The sequence below is a fragment of the Nicotiana tomentosiformis genome, chromosome 4 (assembly GCF_000390325.3).
Source record: "Nicotiana tomentosiformis chromosome 4, ASM39032v3, whole genome shotgun sequence".
Taxonomy (NCBI): domain Eukaryota; kingdom Viridiplantae; phylum Streptophyta; class Magnoliopsida; order Solanales; family Solanaceae; genus Nicotiana; species Nicotiana tomentosiformis.
In genome coordinates, this window is record NC_090815.1 from 78,103,036 (window position 1) to 78,127,765 (window position 24,730).

General features: G+C 35.7%; 1 protein-coding gene and 1 long non-coding RNA gene across 6 annotated transcripts; one reads left to right on the plus strand and one right to left on the minus strand.

The window, feature by feature from the left end:
- Positions 1-24,730, minus strand: LOC138908989 (uncharacterized). The gene is made up of 2 exons (XR_011415477.1): positions 24,251-24,730; positions 1-278 (listed from the first exon to the last, which is right to left on the minus strand). It is a non-coding gene; the product is annotated as an uncharacterized lncRNA (long non-coding RNA).
- Positions 14,201-23,952, plus strand: LOC104085721 (putative 1-phosphatidylinositol-3-phosphate 5-kinase FAB1D). Of its 5 annotated transcripts, none has more exons than XM_009589832.4 (13): positions 14,201-14,386; positions 15,772-16,004; positions 16,095-16,128; positions 16,258-16,842; positions 17,301-17,445; positions 17,536-17,868; positions 18,815-19,648; positions 19,853-20,184; positions 20,454-20,580; positions 20,718-20,870; positions 21,093-22,661; positions 22,780-23,046; positions 23,206-23,952. In XM_009589832.4, exons 2-13 carry the CDS (start codon positions 15,854-15,856, stop codon positions 23,584-23,586), a joined length of 4,911 nt encoding a protein of 1,636 aa, XP_009588127.1. In that variant the 5' UTR covers positions 14,201-14,386; positions 15,772-15,853; the 3' UTR covers positions 23,587-23,952. The 5 variants fall into 5 exon arrangements, with proteins under 5 accessions (XP_009588127.1, XP_009588125.1, XP_018622704.1 ...); XM_009589830.4 differs by having other exon boundaries at positions 15,779-16,004; XM_009589833.4 differs by lacking the exon at positions 14,201-14,386 and adding an exon at positions 14,492-14,648 and having other exon boundaries at positions 15,779-16,004.

Here is a 24,730-nt window from a genome sequence, read left to right on the forward strand (position 1 = left end):
TGAACAAAACATAAAGCTGAATAATTTAATAGCAAATACAACCATGAACATCGGCTAAAATCCTCGAAACCCGGTGTCACATGTGCACGAGCATCTAATAGAATATACAAAATTACTACAACTAACTATCTTTAATAAAAGTAGACAGAATATAATGAATATAGGGAAAGGAGACTCTGGGTGCTACGGGTCGAAGCACAAAAGGCAGCTCACCACTAAGTCTCCCAGCTGGTACGACTATGGCCCTGAGTTACCACCAGATGTACCTGTCTCGCTACCTGCATAATTAGTGCAGAAGTGTAGTATGAGTACGTAAATCAATGCGTACCCAGTAAGTATCTAGTCTAACCTCGAAAAAGTAGTGACGAGGGGGTCGACATAGACACTTACTTGTGGTCCAGATAAAAATATACATAGAAGTAGACAGGTTAGAAACATAGCAAATAGAAACGAAACAAATAAATGCAAATAACATGATTCACAATAGAAGAATAAATACGAAATCATCAAGTACTAATTACTACCTCAAATGGAATATATGTGACCAATATCAGGTGCGAATGTCAAATCTCAAGTTAGGAAATTCATATATGCATTGATTCCCTAACGATATTACACACTATTCTACCGAGACGAATGGTCTGATCCCATTAGAATGGTGTTACATGATAATGCCGAGGTCGTACGGCCCGTTACATAAGTGCATCTCATAATACTGTCGAGGTGAATGGCCCATTCCCATATGTATATATCATAATACTATCAAGGCGAATGCCCCGATCCATAAGATTAGTAAAACTTTCATCGGGTCAATAGCCCCACTCGCGAAGATCCATAAGGGACACGGTGCAGCATGGTGATGCTAGGGAGGTGACTATTGGAGATGATGGGGTAGGCTTCAGGGCTGAATCTGTGTTCCAAATATGGATGGGTTGCGAGAGTTGATTCTTAAGGAGGCCCATAGTTCATGGTATTCATTTCATCCGGGTACTACAAAGATATATTGTGATTTGAGGCAGCACTATTGGTGGTGGAGGATGAAGAAGTATATTGTTGAGTTTGTTTCTTGGTGTTTGAACTGTCAACAGATGAAGTATGAGCATCAAAGACCGGGTGATTTGTTTCAGATGCTTGATATTCCGGAATGGAAGGGGGAGCGTATCACTATGGATTTTGTAGTTGGACTTCCATGGACCTTGAGGAGATTTTATGTAGTGTGGGTCATTATGGATAGAATGGCCAAGTCTGTACAATTCATTCCAGTCATGACTACCTACTCTTCAGAACAGTTGGCTCGAATTTATCTTTGAGAGATTGTCCGTCTTCATAGTGTGCCCATGTCTATTATCTCATATCGAGGCATGTAGCTTACATAGTATTTTTGGAGAGCAGTGTAGTGAGATTTGGGCACACAGGTCGAGCTGAGTATATCATTTCATCCCATATGGATGAACAATCCGAGCGTACTATTCAGATATTGGATGACATGTTACGAGCATGTGCCATTGATTTGGGGGGCTCATGGGATCAGTTTCTTCCGTTAGTAGAGTTCGCCTACAACAACTACTATCAGTCGAGCATTCAGATGGCTCCGTATGAGGCTGTATATGGGAGATAGTGTCGTTCTCTGGTTGGTTAGTTTGAGCCAGGAGTGGCTAGGTTGTTAGGCACTGATTTGGTCAGTGATGCTTTGGAGAAGGTGAGGTTGATTCAAGAATGGCTCCATACAGCACAGTCCAAGCAGAATAGTTATGCTGACAGGAAGGCTTATGATGTTGCATATATGATTGGTGAGAAGGTTCTACTCAGAGTTGTACCTATGAAGGGTGTGATGAGGTTTGGAAAGAAGAGTAAGTTGAGCCCACGGTATATTGGCCCTTTTAAGGTGCTTGAGAGAGTGGGAGAGGTGGCCTATAGACTGGTCGTGCCACCTAGTTTATTGGGAGTTCACCTAGTGTTTCACATTTATATGCTCCGAAAGTATTATAGGGATCTGTCACATGTATTGGACTTTAGCACATTGCAGTTGGATGAGGATTTGAATTATGATGTGGAGCCGATGGACACTTTGGACTGGCAGGTCCGAAAGTTGAGGTCGAAGAATATAGCATCGGTAAAGGTTCATTGGAGAGGTCATTCGGCCGAGGAGGCTACTTGGGAGACCAAGCGGGAGATGCGGAGCACATACCCTTACCTTTTTGAGACTTCAGGTATGACTCTAGACACGTTCGAGAACGAATGTTTGTTTAAGAGAGGAGGATATAACGACTCGGCCGGTCATTTTTAGTATTTTAGCCATGTTTCCCCTATTTGATGCTTTGCATATATGTATTTTTGGTTACGTGACTTGTCGGGGTGGTTGGTTTTCAGAAAAGTTATGGATTGAATTGAGATACTTAGTCCCAAGGTGGGGTGCTTAAGTTGTAAGAGTTGATTGGAGTTTGATTTTTGTGTAGACAACTCTATAATGGTGTTCTGATATTTTCAATAGTTTCGTATGGTGATTTTGGACTTAGGCGTATGTCTGAATTTAGATTTGGAGGTTTCTAGGTCGATTTGGTTCTATTTGACGAAAGTTGGCAAGTTGAAGGTTTGAAAGTTTGATAAGTTTTACCGAGAGTTGACTTTGATGGTATCGGGTTTGGATTGTGGTTCTCAGAGTTGGAATTGGTCTGTTTTGTCATTTAGGACTTGCATGCAAAATTTTAGGTCATTCGGAGTTGTCTAGGCATGTTCTGCGTAAGTTTTGAATTTGGAAATTTGGATTAGTTCCTTAAGCATGAATTGAGGTGCGATTCGTGGTTTTGATATTTTTTGTGTGGTTTGAGGCCTCGAGTAGGTATGTGTTATGTTTTGGGATTGGTTGATGTGTTTGAACAGGGTCTCTAGGGTCTCAGGTGTGTTTCAGATTGATTTCAGATTATTTTGGATTTGTTGGCACTGCTGAAGATTCTGAGTTCTGGTGATTTTACATATGCGGGAGTTTGGCCGCAGATACAGCCTTGATTGTGCAGGTGCGAGACTTGCTTGGAAAGGGGGAAATCCGCAGATGCGGTGATTTTTCGCAGAAGCGAATGCGTTTCTGTGATGGGAGTCCGCAGAAATGGAAGCGCAAAAGCACTTTGAGGGCCGCCGAAGCGGGAGGTCGGGTCTTGAGTGTAAGGCGCAGATGCGGCACTCTGGCCGCAGATGCGGTTAAGCGTCCGCTAATACGAAAATGCTGGACAGGTTTATATTTTGAAGGGTTTTGGTTACTTCTCATTTTTTAAGTTGTGGAACTCGGTTGGAGACGATTTTTGGAGGGTTTTTCATCATAATTGGAGGGGTTAATAATCCTTACTTGATTTTGGTATTAGATATTAATTACTCATAGATTATTATACCTAGTTTATGTGAATTTAAGGTGGGATTTGGGAATTTTTGGACTATAATTTTGGAGAGTGAAAATTGATAATTTGAGGGTCGATTTGAGGTTGGAGTTAGATAAAGCACATATATTTGGACTCGTATCGGAATGGGTGTTTGAAAGTTATCAGTTTGGTCGGGTTCCGGAGTGCGAGCTTGGGGTTGACTTTTTGGGTTGACTTTGCATAATTGAACCAAGATCTTAGCTTTATTGTTTGGGCTTGCTTCCTATGGCTTCTATTGATATTATTAAGTTATTTTAGCTAGATTCGAGTCATTCGGAGGTTGATTCACGCAGGAAGGGCTTCTTAGAGTATTGATTTGGCTCGTTTGAGGTAAGTATCTTGCCTAACCTTGTGTAGGAGAAAACCTCTGAGGATTTGGCCGTAATTTCTTATTTGTGTTATGTGAAATATGACATATACACGATGTGACGAGTGTGTACATGGGTACTATGTGTGGTTTGTGATTGGAATAGGTCTTAGGCTATTAATATTCCTTAATTTGAGGATGTATTGCACATGAACTATACTTAATCACTTTTTGGCTATATGAATATGATCACTACACTTGTTTTGAGCCGTAGTATTGCTTTATTTGTTAAATACCCATTTGTACCTTACTATTTTACATGTCCTCATGCACTTACTGATAAAAATATGAAGTCAAAGCTTTGGCATTATTGTTTGGAATTTTGTGGCACATGTGGACATGTTAAATGAAATGTTTGGGTATCGATACGAGGTTTTTACCGTGCGAGTATGAGGTTTCTTTCATGCGAGTGTGGTTGATATGGGAACAAGGTCTTTACCGTGCGGGCACGAGGTTTCTTCTGTGCGAGTGTGTTTGATATTAGCACGAGGTCTTTGTCGTACCGGTGTGATTGGTATTGTGGCACGAGGTCCTTATCGTGCGAGTGAAGCTGACAATGTGGGTGTGAGGTATCATTGGTATGTATTTCTATTTTAATAATTTGTTGTTGAAGCCTAATTGTTTTCTTGTTTTTAACTGTTATCACTTGTTCCGATGATATTATTATTGTTGTTTCTGTTATCTTTTCTGTTGCCAGTCTTTTGATTTATTGTACATGTTATTTTTTACTAGTGAGTATCACATGATTTGAGCCTCGTCACTAGCTCAACGAGATTAGTCTAGATACTTACTAGGTATCGATCGTGGTGTACTTATGCTACACTTTTACATATTTTTTTGCAGATTCAGATATTGGAGGTAGCGGATTCAGGATTCGAGGTAGCTGCATTGACCATCGCAGTCCTTTGAAGTCCTTTCCTTTTTTATACTGTCATTTTATTATCCGAACTGTGTTATACATTTGAGATACTCCTATGTATTCAGCTAGATCTCGTGACTCTGTACTACCTAGTTCTGGGGAGGTGATGTTGAGTGCTTTTACTACTTCTATTCCCGCATTTATGCTAAACTCTGTTTTTATTATACCATGCTTTATTATTTTAAATAATGTTAAGCAATCGGCTTACTTAGTTTTAGAAATTAGGTTCCATCACGACCCCGGTGGAGGGATTTGGGTCGTGACAGAGTTTAAGTAATCACGAAACTACTGATCAAATAAGCACAACACAAGGATATAAACGCAAGAGAAAGCACAACTCTACCGATAATCAAGTATTCCGCCAAAACTTAAAGTAACACGGCTCGGTCAACTATGTAAGCTCTAGTATCAAGCTCAGTCATAAATTCAAGTATTTAAACATGCAAGATTAATTCAAGTAGTACATTTAAGGCATGATGTAAATTTAAGTCTTCCCGGACATAAATCAAGAATCTAGCTTACGCACGGACGCTCATCACCTCGTACGTGCGTAGCTCCTATAGCAAGTAGCACATAGCAAATAGAATATCTACGGGGGTAAATTAACTCTTACAAGATTAGGCAAGAAACTTATTTTGCTTCCATATTCAATAATTGATTCCAACATCTTACTAACACCTCAAATCAATGTTGAGCGTCTCGAAACTAGCTAAAAGGAGGTGAAAACTAATCAATCTATACTCAAGAACACATAGTTTAATTATTAGAATCAATTCTCAACTCCCAGACAGAAAGCCAACAAAAGTCTACCCCGGACCTAGGTGCCTGGATTTCAGAAAATTTTAAAGCTAAATATTACCCATAGCATCACGAACTCAAATATATTATTTATTTTTAATTTTATGCCTAATTTCGTAGTCAAATCCTATTTTTACCAATTCTAGATTTTCAACCCAAACCCTATAATTTCTACTAATTGCCATGTTAAAACTCACATATAATTCATGTAGTTAGCTTACAACAAGTAGGAATCACTTAACTAGTGATACTTGATGAAAATGACTCTTCAAGAAGCTCCCAAATCACCCAAGCCAAGAGAAAATAGGATGAAATGAGCTAAGTTCCGAAGTTAAATCTTATATTCTGCTCAGGTATCCTTCATTTAGATCGTGGAAGAACCTCGCCATCGCGAAAGCCAATGCTGCCCTGCCCTGTCCTGCCTTCTCGCATTTGGGGGCTCACAACAGTGTTCGTGAAGGCCACTGCCATCCAACCCTTTGCATCTGCAGGCTCATAGCCGCATTCCCGAAGGCCACTGCCATCCAACCCTTTGCATCTGCAGGCTCATAGCCGCATTCCCGAAGGCCACTGCCATCCAACCCTTTGCATCTGCAGGCTCATAGCCGCATTCCCGAAGGCCACTGCCACCCAACCCTTCGCGTTCACGGTCTCCCCTCCCAAGTTTGCGAAGGCCAAGTCTTGCTATCCCCCTAATTTCTTTCCTTCTTCGCGTTCGCATAGGTTCATTCGCATTCGCGAAGAGTAGCCAGGTCCTTCACTGTATTCGCGGGGCCTACCTTGCGTTCTCGAAGAGCAACAGCTGCCCCTCCAAAATTCCTTTATCGTGATCGCGGACCTCCTACGTGATCGTGAATCACACCATCACACCGGCACCAACAAAAATCTGCCAACTTTAAACATGCTCCGGGTGGTCCGAAACTCACCCGAGCCACCTGGGATCCCGTCCAAATATACTAACAAGTTCAAAAATATAATCTGGACCTGGTCGAGGCCTCAAAACACATAAAATGACATCGCAATCAAGAATCACACCCCAAACCAAACTAATCAATCTTCCAACCTTCTATCTTCTTTCAACTAACTCCGAAAGTAACGAATCATACTTAGACAACTCAGAATTGGACCAAATTTTACATACAAGTCCATTATGACAAGACGAACCTATAGCGAGGCTCGGAATACCCAAGGGATCCGATATTACCAGAGTCAATTCCAAGTCAAACTTAGCAAACTATAGAACCTTCAAAATGCCAACTTCCAACAATAAGTGTCGAATCGCTCCCAGATAATCCGAAACTCGATCCAAATATACGCCCAAGTCCAAAATTACTATACAAACCTATTAGAACCTTCAAATCCTAATTCCGAGGTCTTTTACTCAAAGTGATGACTTAAGTCAAACTTGGCCACCTTAGGCCACTATTATGGAACTAAATGTTCTGAATTCAACCCAGACCCTTCCAAAACCAAACCAACAGTCCCCGCAAGTCATAAAACAGAAAAAATACGAAAAGTTTTAAATAGGAAAACGGGGTTCTAGAAAGAAAAATAATCAGTCTAGTCGTTACACCAAATTTACTGTACATTTTATGTTGCTTTTGATACTATTTTATTATGCAGTGTTTGTATATTTAGCTAGGGTACGCGCTTTGCACGTGTACCCATATTAATTAATGCATAGTTTTATAAAATTACATAAAACATATTAAACAATGTGATTGAGTTATAAAATAAAAACTTTATAAAGTATAAGCTTTGAAAATAATGAATCACATTTAGCTAGCACTATAAAGGATAAAATCATGTCCTACAAAAAGTTCTTAGAAGTTATATTGTGATTCTCAGGACTTCTGTGGGAATATCTTATAAAAGTTATAAGTATTTCTATGAGAAAAGCAAAAAGTCACACAAAAATAATTATCACAATTTTTCAAAGATTTATCAAATAACACAAATTAAAATATTTTTTTTTTGGTCTTTTAGTGATTCGGGAATATAGTAGTGACAATATAAGATTTAAAAATGACTAATATTATTGAGTTAATAGTTTAAGACAAATAACTTAATATGTAAAAAATATAGAGAACTGTCATTGGAATATATGCAACAACAACAATAATAACATACAAAGTGTAATCCCACGTAGTGGGCGATAATGGAATGTATGCAAAAAAGGGAAAAAATAAATGACAATTAATATGTCATCTTCCAATGTTTCATCCTTACTGCTTCAAGTCTCGCTCTTTTGTCTAGTTTCTTTTACCGCCATATTATTCTTAAGAAAATAAATTTATGTAGTCTAAGACTTTTGTCAACTTGAAAATACTTTTACTTATTTGATGAATTTGGAGTATAATTGAATTGAGTTTTTTGCTAATAATTAATAAATAATTAATTTAAGAACATAATTATTTATTCTCAACATTAAAAGACCCAATTTAACTTTTGTTGATTCATTTATAATAGTTAATATTAACTCCTCCCAAGTGTAAAATATTTTTCCGTAACATGGAAAAAATAAAAAATATTACATTACTCAAATAAAAATAATAATTTATATAAGGTAATTACATTTTTAATGGAATGTAAATTACCAAATGTTACGCTGCTCATATATGTGGCTAAAGTAAATTTTTTTATAAATTAGCAGCGATGGTGTTTGGATATTTTCCAAACGTGATAAAGGATGTTCCCAACTGACATAGGACATGGTTGAAGAATTTGTATATAGTAGTAATGACATTAAGCTAACGATTGTTGTTGAACTGACATGCATCACTTCTGCTTTTATGTTATCTAAGGATTTTTCTTGTTCAAAAAAATTAACATAGTTACTAAATTAGACAAAAATAGAAAAAGAATAAAATTATGTACTACATATGCAGTACAACGTGCAATATCAATGACAATTTGTTGAAAGAAAGTGATGAAATACCGCATGGATCGTAATACGAATTAATTTCTAGCAAATTACCTCTTCACTCATTGAAATGTGAAAAAACGATGCGATCAAATACCATCGAAAAAGTTAGTCCCTCATAAACAGGTCTCCTTCATATAATGGGTTTTCTACTTTGCTAGATAACTTAATATGAATTAGGAAACCTTGACTTGCATAAAAAGTAATTAACTTCATTATATAAAACTTAACATAAAGGTATTGATGAATATAAGGAAATAATAAGTTGTCATAAGTTAAAGGTACAATGTAGGTGCAAACTAGGAATCCTACATATTTAAATAAAAAAGATTTAATAATCAAAATTTTAGTTAATTTCAAAGTCCTATGTATTAAGAAATTTACAGCTGTAGAAATCAAATAAAGTTTCATTGTTCATAGCCGTCTACTATCAAATTTACACATAAAACAAAAAAAAATGCATTTATAAGAAATTAAATTTTAGTTAAATCAAATTAAATATGTATACAACAGATTTAAAAGAATATATAAAAAAATTAAGAAACATTGCAGTAAGAGATTCACATTTATACCAAATCAAGTGAGAAATTTTATTAGAAAAGAAAATTAAATAAAAAGTTATTTATTGTTCATTTAATATGAATCTGATTTAAATTTCACAATATTTCAATGAAATCTCATCCCTCTCCGGCTTATTACGTATGACTAGTTACGTGTGAAAATTAAGGAAATAACGGTTATCTTGATGTGTGAAATAGACATAATAAATAGAAATAAAAAAATAATGAATTTGAGAATATGAAAAAAGTAGTGAAAAGAAAAACAAGATGTTATATAAACAAAATTCATGAAAAATTGAACATAAATCACACATTAAAATAAATATAAGATGGATTAAAAAGACGAAAGCAAAATTAAAGAGAAAGAAGATAGTACCAATGTGGTGTAACGGAGATGAACATCTCCTTCTTCTCCTTTATGCAAAGCAATTAGATCCCCATAGGAATTGGAGTTAATTGGAAGTCCATAAAATTCATTCTATTGCACGGCGTTTTTGTGGGATTAATAAGCTTAAATATTAGGGTTTTCTAGTTCAAAAAAGGAAAAGTTTAATAACTAAAATTTTAGCTAATTTCAAATCTATAAATATTAGGAAAATATTATATTATAATTTTATTTTAAAAAGATAAAAAAGACGAACGATATTTCACTAAGAGTTTTCGTGCTTTTAATATAATATATAGATGATAAATGGAAGAATCAAATAAGTTGACGGACTGTGGTCTCGTGGGACATCTTTATATGAAAGACTTTCTCTGTGATCCATAATGATTATTTATTGACATTAATCTAATAATTATCTGACAACTATATATGCTTTTAAACTTAATTAATTTTTAATGATTAAAAGAATAAACAATTAATTAATAAACAACTTAAACATAGAAAAACTAAGTATGAAATAAAATGCTGAACTCATTTATTTTTAAATAATTGTTGATAAAACACTATATCAAAATAAGAAAATGTATATGAGCTTAATATATATATGGCTTGTGAACTTGAAAAAATAAAGAGAATTGAAGTAATTTAATAACATCTTGATAAGAACGTGACCATACACGTTAGAAGCAAGTATCAAAATAAACGAAAAAGGAAAAACATCCAAATTTGCCCATGCACTTTGTAAAATGGTCCAAATCCATAACTCCGTTAATATTTGGTCAGATCTATTCTTCTTGTTACAAAAATGAGGGATACTTATCATTATTGACAAATAAGAAAAAAAAAAATTCAATACGTGAACCTTATTTACAAGGGAAAAGTGTCCAATGTGGCAAAAATAGTTAGTAGTAGATTTTGTCAACAATAAGTCATTTTGTAAAATATACTTCATTAATTATAAATGTATCATTGTCTGAATGGGTGGACAAAAAGCCGTCTTAGAAGGGGCATTGAACCATGTTTTTCGGAGTCTATGCACGCGTAGCGTAGGTATAAGGAACCTTAGTTTCTTATTTAATTGTCTATCCCTCATCCCCAATTCTCCATTTTTTCACACTACTAAACAGCCGTATAAAAAGGAAGAGTAGAATTGACTGTTTACAATTAAAAGGAAAAATTGGGACTCACTAAATAGGGTACCAGTTAAGCTTTTAGAAAAAGTAGATACAAGTTAAATAGGGGCTACCATAAAATTTCTACCAAATTACCCTTGAACACTGGCTTCTAGATACTTTCACCTCTTTTGATTTAATTTTGTACCTCTGATCTTGAACACAAGAAAGTTCAATTCTAAAATAATTTTTAAACTCGATATTCAACATAGTTAATCCAAGGTGATTATTTATATAAGACCACTTGGCAAGTCGTTCTCTTTCATTATAAATTATAAAAAACGGAACAGAGGTTTCCTCCCCCCATTATTACCAAGTGATTGGGTATTCAGTTCACTATTAAAATAAGACGTCCAAGTCTAATCTATGCTCAAATTCTTCTTTTTCCTTTGGAGCATTTTCAATTTATTCCACAACCTCTAGATTGTGTTTGGTTGACTTTATAGTAGATTAAAATTGTTGAAACGCCTAAATAATAAGTTTTAACATAGTTCCGATGCTTCAGCATGGGAATCAAACTATTTCATACACCTATTACACCAATCAATAAATCCTCCATGACTTGGCAAAAGGGTGGAGATTTAGCAGACGATAATTTTATCCATAACAGTATGTTTGAAATTTTAATATGAGTAAAAAAAATTTAGATGTTGTAACTGTTGGAATTTTAAGCTTGTGTAACTTAAAGAAGGTGAATGAGAAATGAAGGGAAAATGAAATATTTGAGTTTCCCTTGGGAAAGGGACATTGTCCCATATCGGAGGAAGAAAAAGCTTTTGATGGGTATATATATAATTGCTCTTCTTCTACCTCTTAAAGAGTTAAGAAAAAGGCAAGCCTCGCGCCGTCGGCTTCGGCTTCGAATTTGGATTTGGTCAAAGATTGATTGATTAATCTTTTTGGACAAAATTTCTTTTAATTATTTAATTAATTAATTAAATAATTAACGAAAAATTCAATTCGGAATAACCCATGACCCACGACCCGGTTTGGTCAGGCCTGTTTTCTTTCCCGGATTATTTTAAATATATTTTTTTCGCAATATTTCAAACACCCTTTTTCAACAGCCATGGCTGTTTCTGAAAGGTTGCAAACCTTTTCAGAAACATTGTCATCAACTCTATAAATAGAGTTCGAATCCCAGAATCTTTACTTACGAATTTTTCTGAGCTTCTTCTTCTTCTGCACAATATTTTCCAGTGTGTTTTACGACCATTGAGTGGTTCGCAGTTCATCAGAGTTTTGGTACCCGTACACCGGTGAGTTAAATCGTTCTATCCTGGGAGGATATATTCCAGCACCTCGGGTACTTGAGGGGAATAATTTCCTTAAGGACATACTGTGTATTCAGTGGGATCTATTTATTCCTATACTGTTTTCTTGTTTTCCAGAATCTATTTCGTTAAACAAGTATTACTAACTTTCTGTTTTATTTTTTCAGAAAGTTTAATTGTTTATTATAGCAATACAGAATAATAACAGTAACCAAAAACAAAAATATGTAAACTTGGTTAGATAAAAATAATTATGAGATACAATGGCAATAAAGTGGTTTTGAACCCTTCCGCAAAAATATAAAGGACAAACTATTATTCATCGAATTTGGTTCGCCGAGCACTACTTGTGCTTAAAAATTTCTTGGTTATAAAAAGAGAAGGAAAAAATATATTGCAAAAATAAAGAGTTTAGTGGCAAAAGACCAAAAGAATTAATGGGATACAATGACAATAAAGGCAAAAGAAGCCAATATTTTTAATAAAATGTGGTAGAAGCCAATCAAATCCATTCGTATATCCATATGTAACCAGTCACAAACAAGTGTGAAAAAGAAGAGTCTAGATTCAAAGTGTGATTCTTTTGGACACAAGTGATCGAAATAGGTGAAAAACAAAATTGGTAACCTTTCTATATATATAACGCCCTTTTAAAGGGCGCTATATTTTAACGTCAGTTTTGTCCGTTAAGGACATTTTAAGGCATAACGCTTTAAATAAATGCGCTATGCATCTGCCTCTTTTGTTCATTTTCTCTCACCTTTTATCCTTCTCTTTCTTTTCAATTTCCTTCTCTATTTTCATTAGTTCTTTTCTCTCTACTTTGAAAATTATATTTTCTAAAAATATTATTTTTGATGATAAATAATTTGTGTTAATTAATTTAAAATAACTTCTGAGCAATAATTAGTGTTTGACCTAGTTTTTAAATGTTATTTCTAAGTGTATTTTTTTTAAAATGGTTTTCAAAAATATATTTTTGGGAAGAACCTACTTTTTCCTGCTTATCAAAAATTCCTTCTGCTTCTACTCAAAAGTATTTTTTTTATTCCTTCTAACAGCTTGTTTGGATGGTTGTTACATATGATGAAATGTGCCGCTTTACGTAATGATCGATTTGATGTAGTCACGTTGTTACCTTGTCTTTTCTCTTAGTTCACCTTTCATTATTATTAAATAATTCTATGGCCAAACGGGTCCTAAGATAATGCTTACATAAAATAATTTCTTGACTTTTTATTAAAAAAATTCGAATACATTTTCTTATGCTATTATTTTTCCTTTTTCTTGCAAATAGTAATGTATTCCTGCTATATTTGGCTTTTCAAGTTAAACTGTGACCAATAAATAATTCAAAAAGAAAAAAGAAATTGTTAGTGATATATTAAGATAAAAAACTTTCATATTTGATTATCAGGATAAAGATACTAATCTTATGATAAAATATATTATTGTATTGAATTTTATTATTGATATAAATATTACTCCCTCCATTTCAATTTATGTGAACCTATTTAACAACCATCCAAACAAGTTGTTAGAAGGAACCAAAAAAAATATTTTTGAGTAGAAGCAGAAGGAATTTTTGATTAGCAGGAAAAAGTAGCTTCTTTCCAAAAATATATTTTTGAAAATTATTTTAAAAAAAAATACACTTAGAAATAACTTTTAAAAACTAGGCCAAACATTAATTACTGCTCAGAAGTTATTTTAAACTAATTAGCACAAATTATTTATCATCAAAAGTATTTTTTTTGAAAAATATTTTTAGAAAATGTAATTTTCAAAGTAGAGAGAAAAAAACTAATGAAAATAGAGAAGGAAATTGAAAAGAAAGAGAAGGATAAAAGGTGAGAGAAAATGAACAAAAGAGGCAGATGCATAGCGCATTTGTTTAAAGCGTTATGCCTTAAAATGCAAACGCCGGGTATAATGTGATTATTTACCGCGCTATACTTTAACGGACAAAACTGACGTTAAACTATAGCGCCCTTTAAAAGGGCGTTATATATAGAAATGTTACCAATTTCTTTTTCACCTATTTCGGTCTCTTGTGTCCAAAAGAATCACACTTTGGTTCTGGACTCAAAAAAGAAATATCTTTTTTGTATTTTTTCAAGAACGTTCAAATGAATACAGAGGTGTATGCAATGTATTTTTTTCGTATGTATATTCATCTTTTTGCCTCTTGAATTTTTGAAAATTTGAAAATCTATATAACAACTAGGAGTACAATTATAATTTTAACTTTTCTCATTCAAAAAGTATTTGGTATTTAACCTGGGCCTACATAAATTTGCCATTCAAGGAAGCAAAAGAAATTGAAAAGCAGTAAACAAGAGTGGGTCCTACTTAGGACCAAAAAGATTGTTTTCCAAACTTCTTCATTCTTCTCTTCCTTAAAAGTCATTTAAATCAAATGTTCTCTCTCCCTCTCCTAAACTTTCTTTAATTTTTCCAAGATTTTCCATTTTTTGGATTACCCAATTGGGAAATATTAACTGGGTAGTAAAGATATTTCGCTAAAGGGTTGATTTGGATGGGGCACCATATACATGTCAATTTGGTTCTTTTAACTGTAAGTCACTGTTAAGTTGAAATCTTATTTCTCTTTTTTAGCTTTCTGTTTTGCTGATTGTTAATATTTATTGTTTTTTTTAAAGTCCACGATCTTGTTATTTTCTTTGATTATGATCTATGATACAGATTTTTTTTCATTTTAATCAGACTGGACTTGGGGTTACTACCAATTCTCTTTTCGTCTTTGTGAATTAATCTTATTTTTTGGTTTTGTTTACGGCATTGCAATTTGGTTCACAACTTCTTTTCGCTCTCTGAATGTAAGTTCTTAGAGAATTTACAGTATATAAGTTCGAGGCAAACTTCTTAATGAATATAAGAAGAATTCTCTTTTTCTTTTTCTTCTTTGCTGACAAACTGATTCTGTTAATTTGTGATTCAAGAAGAAGTGTTGATATTTGAAATCTAGGACAGCTTTAAAGTTTTCTAGATTTTCATTGGCGGCTATTATTTAAACGAGTGGGCAGTGCAGCGGTTTTCTTTTTTGCCCTTTTTTCAATCTGTGTTATTTTCTGTCCTTTTTATCTTAATCTCTTGTTTTCATTTCCTACCCGGACTAATTCGGATTTTTGTCGCATAAGGCCTCGCGGAAAAGCGCTGCCTATTCGGTTCTTTTCCATTCCAGGATTTTAACCGGAGATTATTCATCCCACCACAACCTTTGGTGGTCCTTATTATTGTAAAGAAATATTTGTTTTTCTTGTAACGTGCAAATGGTTTTATCTCATTTGTTTTTTAGGGCCGAATCATGAGTTTGGATGGGAAATCCCGATTTACTTCCTGCTCTTTAATTCATGGTAATTGGTATATAGGTTTGTGCCTAAAGTTAGTTATAATTGTAGCAACTGTTATCCTACTTATAAACAGAAAAAAAGAGAATAATAGTAACTGTTATCCTCTTTATGTTTTTCTTAATATAATGATTCAAGATTACATCCCTGTTTGTGGCTAGTCATTGTTATACTGAAACCGCCGAACTGTCATGCTATAATGTTTGTTTTCTGTCGGTTCTATCATATTTATATCATTGTTTTAACAGTTGTACCCCCTCCATCACATATCTTCTGTAACTTATTAGTTTGTCACCCAATTTAGAAATGTTGTTTATGTTCTATACTTAAAAAACTATGACATATAAACGTGGGCTTTTCTTGGAAACTAGCCAATGAAATTTTTTTATAGAGAGAGCTTCTTATAGAACTTTATACATGGTGACGGCCTAATAATGCTAATATGAAGTCAATAAGCGTTCTCATAGACTTGGTCGTCTTCATATGAAAGATTAGGTTGCCGCATCATATAACTCTTTTTTTGTTGAGAGGATGACTCTGTTTTTGTTTGTTTAAGTTGTTCACTTCACATTATTGACTTGGCTGTGGTAAGTTTGCAGGTCTAAGATATTCCTGGCGTCCAATAAAATTTGTGTCAATACTGTGGTGCTCAATAAACAAAGCCGGGTGGAAGCATGGAGAAACTGGAAAGTGGAAATTCCTTAAAATTTTGCAGGGATTCTGAACAATTGTGCCAATTTTGCAGTGGAACACAAGAGAATGCAAGTCTGATGATCAATCCAGCTGCTTCATTACAAAGCATAAACAGCTATGGCTCATGTTGCAGTACGCTCTCCTTTCTTTATCTCATATTTTGACATATTAGTTACATTTATCATACACTTTAAGCTGATTCCTTATTTTGTGACTATTCAGGTGATTTTTCAGTTGATGCAAACACAGATGGGAGGTTAGTTGTAATTAGTTATGTTATTGTTTTTCTTAGGTGGAGGTTAAGTAGAGAGGCTGATTGTTCTGGTTTGAATAATGAATGAGCCTACTTATTTTGACTTGATTTCCCTTTTTGGCTTTTTATCAGGGTTTATGTAGATGCATGTAGTACAGACAGCAGTCAAGAAGATTCCAGTTATGCTACATGCATAGGAAGGAATGTAGAACTAATGAGAACTGGTAATTCCGAGGAACCCAAGGATAGTAGAAGGGAAAGATATGATGATGACGAAGCTGGAACCTCTTGTAATGATGAATTTGATGCGCAGTTCTGGCTGCCCCCACAACCAGAAGATGGTGATGATGATATTGAGGGCAGTGTGGCTAATTATGACGACGACGATGATGAATGTGGTGATGGTCGGAATTGGGGCAGGCCAGCATCTTTAATCAGCTTCGGTGAAGAAGGTTTTGGTAGTTATAAGTTTAAAGAGGAAAGGCAAAAGGCATTGCAAGAAGTAATGAATGGGAAGCTTAAGGCCCTTGTTAGTGACCTTCTTAAATCTGTTGGTGTCGCCACTTCGGGGAAAGAAGGTGATAACTGGGTTGATATAATCACTTCCTTGTCATGGGAGGCTGCTTCATTTGTGAAGCCTGATGCTACAGAAGGAAAGATGAATCCTTTAGAATATGTGAAGATAAAATGCATTTCAACTGGTTCTCCAAGCCAAAGGTATCACTCTAGCCACCATTCCCTTATCTATGTTATACTTACTCCATTCCTCATTGATTCAAATCTAGGAAAATTAGATATTAGGCAGTGTTCATTCATCAATTCTCCTTTTCATTTGGTTTCCTCTGCCATGCTTTCATTAATGTCCATTATCGCACTTCTTCCAAAAAATTGACTGTCTTTTGGAATTTTGAAAACGGAGGTACAACGGCATCTGAACAATTAGACTTCAAAAGGGTTTTTAAAAAGACGACCAAAAATTGAAAAACCTTACAAAAAGGCATGGTTTTTTATGCAAGACACCCAAGCTTCTATACATATAGGAACCTTGTATGGTCCACTCACTGTAACATGCAGTATGATTGTAAAATTTATAATGATAAGTGCTTATTCAAACTAAGACTTCGGGATGGAGGGATCGCCAAATTCTCCAGGCTTAAGGGATTTGTTTTTTGTAGTCGTTTTGTCAGGGGCCTGGTCTTTAAAAAACATGCTGCGCACAAGCACATGCCAACAAAGTACGACAAACCTAGGTTGCTTTTGATCCAGGGTGCACTAGGGCTCTCTTCAAGTGAGTTGTCATCATTTGAGTCCATGCAACAGGTAAACAACAATTCTGCGATGTGTCAAATCACCAAAATGAGCATATTCTTTGGCTAGTGATTGTCCTTTTTTGTTTATTTATGATACCAGGAGATAGATAGTGAGAAATCTATCCTCGATATGATAGAAAGGTACCAACCGAATGTGGTTTTAGTGGAGAATGCTGTTTCTCGTAGCATACAGGAATCTATTTTGAAGAAAGGATTAACTTTAGTCTTTGATATGAAACATCGCTTGGAGAAAGTTGCTCGTTGCACAGGTTCATTATCTGCTGATGTATTGGTTGTCCGAAAGCTCATGCAGTGTGATTCCTTTCATTTCGAAAAGTTTGTAGAAGAACATTCTACTTCTGGTGATGCCGGGAAAAAGCCTAGCAAAACATTGATGTTTATTGAGGGCTGTCCTACTCGTCTGGGATGTACAGTGAGTGTGCTTATTTTCTGTTTTCTTTTGATTGATGATTTCTAATGTGTTACTGATAGTGGGATCATGCATTTATCTGTTAGCTTGTTCTGAATTAAGTTGGAAGGAGATACATCTTTCTCCAGTGCACTACAAAAAGTACAGAATATTGCATTGTGAACCTTACAAATCTTCACTTCGTTGTGCTCATTAGCCATATTGTCAAATTCCTTGTTACATCTTTTTAAGATTGATGACATGGCATAACTTATCAAAAAGAAAAAGATTGATGACATGGCATATACAAGGTGGCAATGAGTTTGTGTAACCGAAATAATTGGTGTATCATAATAAGCTTGTGTAATTGGATAATTAGTTATCGTCAATTGTTTTGAAATAGATTTCTTTTATAAGATCGGATTGCATTTTGAAGGAGGTGGTTATGCATTGATAAATAAGCATTCTGAATTTCACTTTGGTGTTATGACTCCTTGAAAAATTAAAGACAGTTTGGCACATCGTTATCTCTCTTTGTAGTAACATTGTTCGTGCACATACACACTCAACAATTGTGGGAGCTGTTATACTCGGGAGTTCCTATTTGATGCTAGATTTTGACTGATGCTTCCCTTTCCTTTTTGTCTTGCTGAGTAAAACTTCAAACTATTTCTTAATTTACGAGTTTTCAGAAGATTTTGAAATTATAACATAACTTGTTAAGTTTATTGTCTTAGCTAACTGGTTTTGCTATTAACTATGGAGTTACCTTAATCTGGTACTGCCCGGATGACTAACCAAAAAGAACATCAATATTAATGATAATTTGACTCCATGAACAATTGAACAAAATGCTGCTGAATTAGCTTATTCAGGTCACATGGACCGTCTACTCGGTGTTTCCTTATCCCTTGTCTGCTACATCCGGAGCATTTAGTTGTTGTCCACTGAATGTTAACTTTTTGGGCAGATTTTGTTAATGGGATCTAACAGTGTTGAATTGAAGAAGATTAAACGTGTAGTCAAAGATGATGCGATTGTCGTGGCGTACAATTTAATCCTAGAGACTTCTTTTCTCCTGGATCAAAAAGCAATGTTCTCAACTCTTCCTCTTAGCCAGGAGGTGAATCTAACACTTGGTAATGAAACAGCATCGGTTACTGATGGACAAGGAATTATATCTAATGCTGAGGAGCATGTCGGTGAAACCAGTTCTTCCTCTACAGTTGATATTCCAATATCTAGTGGCTTCCATGAAGACATAAATCTTAAGTTAGACACAGAAAGCGAATCTCTACCATATGAGCCATACAACCCAGTCGTTCTATCTGGATTATCATCTATCTCGTCCTCCGTCAGAAGGATTGTGGGGGATAAATTTCCTCTCTTCTCCACCTCTCGTCAATCCATGTCCTCATATCTTAGTTTTAATGGAGCCACGAAAGATGATCAGGGCCAAGCTGATGTTCAAGTTTCTAATGTGCCTGATTTGATTAATCATAATGATGCAGAACAAGAACCGAGTTCTAATGAGGTGAATGCACCTGAAAAGGAGCAATATCATACTCCACTTGTGCCACAGGAAGAATCTTTGGAATCACAAGTATCTGGTGAAAAGCTTGAAGACCAAGAGAAGGATGACATGGCATCGTCATTGGATTCTGAGAGTATTTTGGTTCTGATGTCCTGCCGGAATGCTTCAAGAGGGACTATGTGTGAGCATAGTCGTTTTTCTCGGATTAAGTTCTATCGAGATTTTGATATTCCCCTCGAAAAGTTTTTGCAGGATAATTTGCTAAATCAGGTGCATATCACTCAACTTTTCTCCGCTTCAAACTCTTTCTTTGCATTAAGGTTCTTTCAGTTAAATTCACATCATTTGAGGTGGCTTTAATAATCCAAACCTGTCTAATGGAATATCGCTGAAAGGGACTGCATTAATTATGTATTTTCTCGAGCTGGCAACATTTGCTTATGTTGTTCACAAAGAAGCTCTTTTTTTCTGCAGAAGCAGTGCAAGACCTGTGGTGAATCCCCTGAAGCTCACATTTTTCATTATGCGCATCACAACAAGCTCCTAACCATTCAAATTCGGCATCTTCCCATGGACAAGGGCCTGCGAGGTGAACGTGAAGGGAAACTCTGGATATGGAGTCGTTGCTGTAAATGCAAATCCCAGAGTGGAAGCTCATTATCCACAAAAAGAGTGTTAATATCCACTTGCTCACGTGGTTTTTCTTTTGGAAAGTTTTTGGAGCTCAGTTTCTCAAATTCCTCTTTTTTTAGTAGACTGTCTCCCTGTGGTCACTCCTTTGATAAGGATTTCCTCTACTTCTTTGGGTATGACTACTTAACATAGTTCCATTCTCCTTTCTTTGTGAAGTAGTAGTTTGTTATATTTATACATTTGTATCCAGTGGCTATCTATCCATCAGAAGCTTCTATCCCCCCCCCCCCCCCTTTTTCCCTTTGATCTGACATCATTTTTTTCGCATTGATCGTCAGATCTGTCTTATGAGATAAATAGCCATGTTGATTCATGAGAGGATTTTTCTCGTATTTCATCTGTCCTCTCTGAAGATATTCATGTCATCTGTAAACATGTGCAGGTTAGGGCGAATGGTTGCTATGTTCAAGTACTCTACTGTAACTACTTATTCCGTGTTTCTTCCTCCCAAGGAGCTGGAATTTAGCAGTTCCGTTAAAGGAGAATTTCTTAAGCAGGACTTTGATGATGTATGTGCTCTTATGATTGTGGGATCCTGTTTTTATGTACCCATGCTTTTGTATGCTTTTGTATATTTGGCTGAACGTGGAATCTGCATGTGGTATTGTTTAAATTGACCTAGGATTTCCTTTCTTTCTTAAACTAGGTGCACATGAAAGGGATTATGATGTTTCTTGATGTAGAAAAAGCTCTGAAGGCAGTAAAGTCTCGTCTTGGAACAGTGCTAAATCTTCAAGGATCAATTAAGGATTTTTCTGAAATTGAAAACATGTTGAAGGAAGAGAGATCTCAGTTTGAGGTTAGATCCTTTCTGCTACATTCTAGGATTTTACTTATTTTTATAGTAATTTATTGGATGAACCATGTTGGATTGAGGCATTGCCATAGTGGTTAGTTCCCTTTTGCTGCTGTTCTAGGATTTAATTTGATCAACCATGGTGGATTTATCCATCATAATTGAGTCTCAGTTTCAATTTCAGAAACTTATTTTTCTTTTTCTCATATATGGAATCAATTTCAGGTTGACGTACAAAATGTAGTTAAGAATGGGAGTCAGGATGTTGTGGTTTATAAATTTCTAAGCTTGAACAGAATACGACTGGATCTTCTGCTTGAGGCGTGTGTGTGGGATCGCCGTCTTCATTCATTGCTATCTTCTTATTATACGGATGGTGATCCCAAAGGCATTAACCCGAAGCAATCCACAGTGCCAGATATTGAACCTATTAGCCACAAAGAGCAACAAGTAAAGTGCAGTGTTGAAGGAGATACTAATGAGGCAGTAGCTAATCTGGGAAGAGGTGACATAACTTTGGACGATTCTCATGATCTGAATATTGAGTTCACTGAGGATTCTTCTGCAGAGGAAAACAATGGGACAGAAACCATTGAAGAAAGTTGTGAATTTTTGAACCATAATTGTGATCTGAAATTGAACCTGGTATCTGCCGAAGCAAATGGTTCTCTCATTGCAGAAATTCCTATTGATGCTAATCTTAGTGGATTTAGAGAAGAAAGCGCATCATCAATTTCATCTGCTTTTGCTGAAGTTACTGAGTTATCTGCTGCAGCAAAAATAACTGCAAATGGATTATCTGTCGAGGATCCTGCAGAGAAATCTAATTGTTCACATTCTGGCGACGAAAATAATCTACAATCGAATCTTCCTTCACCCACTAATTGTTCACATTCTGGTGATGAAAAACTAAGTCTTTCTAGTGTTGATGGGAGGACTGGCAGAGATTCTATGGATCCTCAATTGGACAATATTGAGAATGATAAAGGGTGGTGGGCTCCATTCCCTGAAATTCGGCGTGAATACGTGAAGGATCTGCAGAGAGGTTACCCGCTAAAGTTGGGATCCATCACAACCCATGCGGTAGAAACTACAGCTTACAAACTTGTTACTGATGAGGGTGCAAAGTTGCACATTCCCATTGGAAGTGAGAAGTACGTTTTGTCTGATTATGAAGATGAAGTTTCAAGCATCATCGCTTGTGCTTTAGCAAGGCTGAGGGATTTGCCAATTGTGTGTGAAGATCTTGGAGATGATGGAAGGAAAGATGGAGGAATGGATGGTAATGCATATGAGAGTTCGAAAAGCTTAATGCGATTATTCTCACTGACTTCTCCTCATTTCTCCTCAACTAGTTCTTTAGATTTAGAGGGGATTCAGTCTTCCCAAGTTTCAGAACAAACACGCTCATCTAGTTTAGATGGGTTAGATATGTTAAATTCTGCTGCTGTTCATCCGGAAATCTCCTTTGGTTCGGGAAAATTGCCTGGGAAGCGTAAATACTCAGTTATGTGTCTCTATGCTAGCCATTTTTCTCGTTTGCGAGGTCGATGTTGCCCATCTGAAGTTGATTATATTGCTTCTCTAAGTAGGTGTAGGAAGTGGGATGCGAAAGGTGGGAAAAGTAAATCCTTGTTTGCCAAAACTCTCGATGACCGGTTTATCATCAAAGAAATCTTGAGAACAGAATTTGACTCGTTCTTGAAGTTTGGTCGTAGTTATTTTGAGTACATGGAACAATGCTACGAGAAGGGCAATCAAACCTGCCTTGCAAAAGTTCTTGGCATTTATCAGGTTTGTTAATCAGCTACAAACTTCATTTTCTGGCTATTAGAATAGAACTGATTTTTTACTTGCCAGCACAGTGCACATGCTCCTGTTGCATTTTTGTCTCAGTTTTTGTGTTTTGCAGGTCATAGTAAGGCCAACAAAAAGTGGGAAAGAGACAAGACATGATGTCATGGTGATGGAGAACCTTTCATTTGGAAGAAATATTACTAGGCAATATGATCTAAAAGGAGTTCTGCATGCTCGATTTAATTCAGCTGGCAATACTGCAGGAGATGTTCTTTTGGACCAAAATTTTGTGAATGACATGAACATCTCTCCTTTATATGTTGGAATGAGATCAAAGAGGCATTTGCAACGAGCCGTGTGGAATGACTGTGGCTTCCTCAATGTAAGTTTTGCATGACATCCTACTAATAAATTACGTGTAGCCCATATTTACCAAATCATAATTGTGCTAAAAGGCATGTGACTTCTGCTTATGATAAACAATGTGTTGTTGCAATTGTATGGTTTAGCTTCTAAACTGGTATCATTTTCTGAATAACAGTCAGTCAATGTGATGGACTATTCTTTACTTGTTGGAGTGGATACTGAGCGACGCGAACTTGTTTGTGGCATCATTGACTATCTCAGGCAGTACACATGGGACAAACAACTTGAGAATTGGGTCAAATCCTCGCTTGTGGTTCCGAAGAATCAGCTTCCTACTGTCATCTCCCCAAGGGAGTATAAAAAGAGATTTAGAAAGTTTATCGACACACATTTCCTAAGTGTTCCGGAAAATTGGTGCTCCCAAAGACCTTCAAATCTTTCCGTACTTTGTGGCATAGCTGGTAGTAATGAAGATGCTAAGTCTAAAGGTCAAGAGGAGCACAGACATGAGCACCAATCAACTGCTCATGGAAACCAAAACGATACTATTACCTGATTTCTATTTTTTTTCTTTTTGGTGGTTTCATTTTCTTACCATAGTAGCTACTACATATATTATCCAGCCATTAATTTCTGTACATAGCTGCTAGGATGCTCCTTGTCCTAGCACCTAGGTATATATTATACCCCCTCTCATTTCTGCGATTTTTTATAGCAAGTTTATGGGGATGGTTTCATTCTTGATTCTTTTAAGGTCATTTTAGGTTGAATATAGTAAGTCTGCTGAGTAATTGTAAAAAAAAGGCATCCTTTGGAACAGTTACAGCTGCACTAGCTTTTATAGTATTTGCTGTAAGAAGATAATACATTGTTTTCTGATCTTTCCTGAGTTGCTAAATTTCCAGTCGCTTCTCTTTGCTCATTCTCTCTCTGATATGAATATTTTGCAATGCTCTAGGATTATTCCTTTAAATATTTTGTTTATTTATCTGTATTCTGTCTCTTTGTGCATGTGTTATTTTGGCATGGGCATTAGCGACAAAGATCAAATAACAAACGTAGGAAAGCCAAAGCAATGATTATAAAAGCACACAAATGCAAGCATACAAACATGTGTCTGTGTATGGATATGTATATATGTGTGTGTATTTACAAGCATATACATGCACACATACATAGTAAAGCCTCTAAATTTTACAGAAAGAAAATAAAAGGAATACCTCTCTAGTGTATGGCTTGGCGGAGATCATGAAATCAAGCCTTTCCCCGTTTTCATTTTTTATTTGTTGGTATAATCATCTGGTATCACCGGCTTGACTAATTCAGATGTGCGCCACATAGGGCTAATTAAAGGAGAAGGGCGGGAAGCTTTCCCATTTTCTGCTAGATGCATACCTCTCTTTGTAGGAAATTGATGTTTTCTTCATAGAAATCAAAGAAAGAAAGCACCCCCTTTTCTGTCTAATATCAGAAGTTAATACATGGAGAGGAAAAGATGATGCCCATATATCCGATGAAAACAAAGGGACACTTGGCTATGTTTGAGTTGAAATTGGACTAGCCTCTCTTCCCTAAAACAAGGTTGTGGGGTAAACGCAAAAAAATAGTAGTTAAAAAGTATGGGATCACGTTTCAATTTTCACGGATTTCCTATTATTCTACTTTACATATTTGCAAAAACATTGTTTTACTAACCCTCC

Bases quoted from the DNA above. Each gene is read 5' to 3' on its own strand.
- LOC104085721 (XM_009589832.4), top strand. From the start codon at position 15,854: ATGGAGAAACTGGAAAGTGGAAATTCCTTAAAATTTTGCAGGGATTCT. The intron at 16,005-16,094 runs GTACGCTCTCCT...GTGACTATTCAG, and splicing joins CAGCTATGGCTCATGTTGCA to GTGATTTTTCAGTTGATGCA. The intron at 22,662-22,779 runs GTTTGTTAATCA...TGTGTTTTGCAG, and splicing joins AAGTTCTTGGCATTTATCAG to GTCATAGTAAGGCCAACAAA.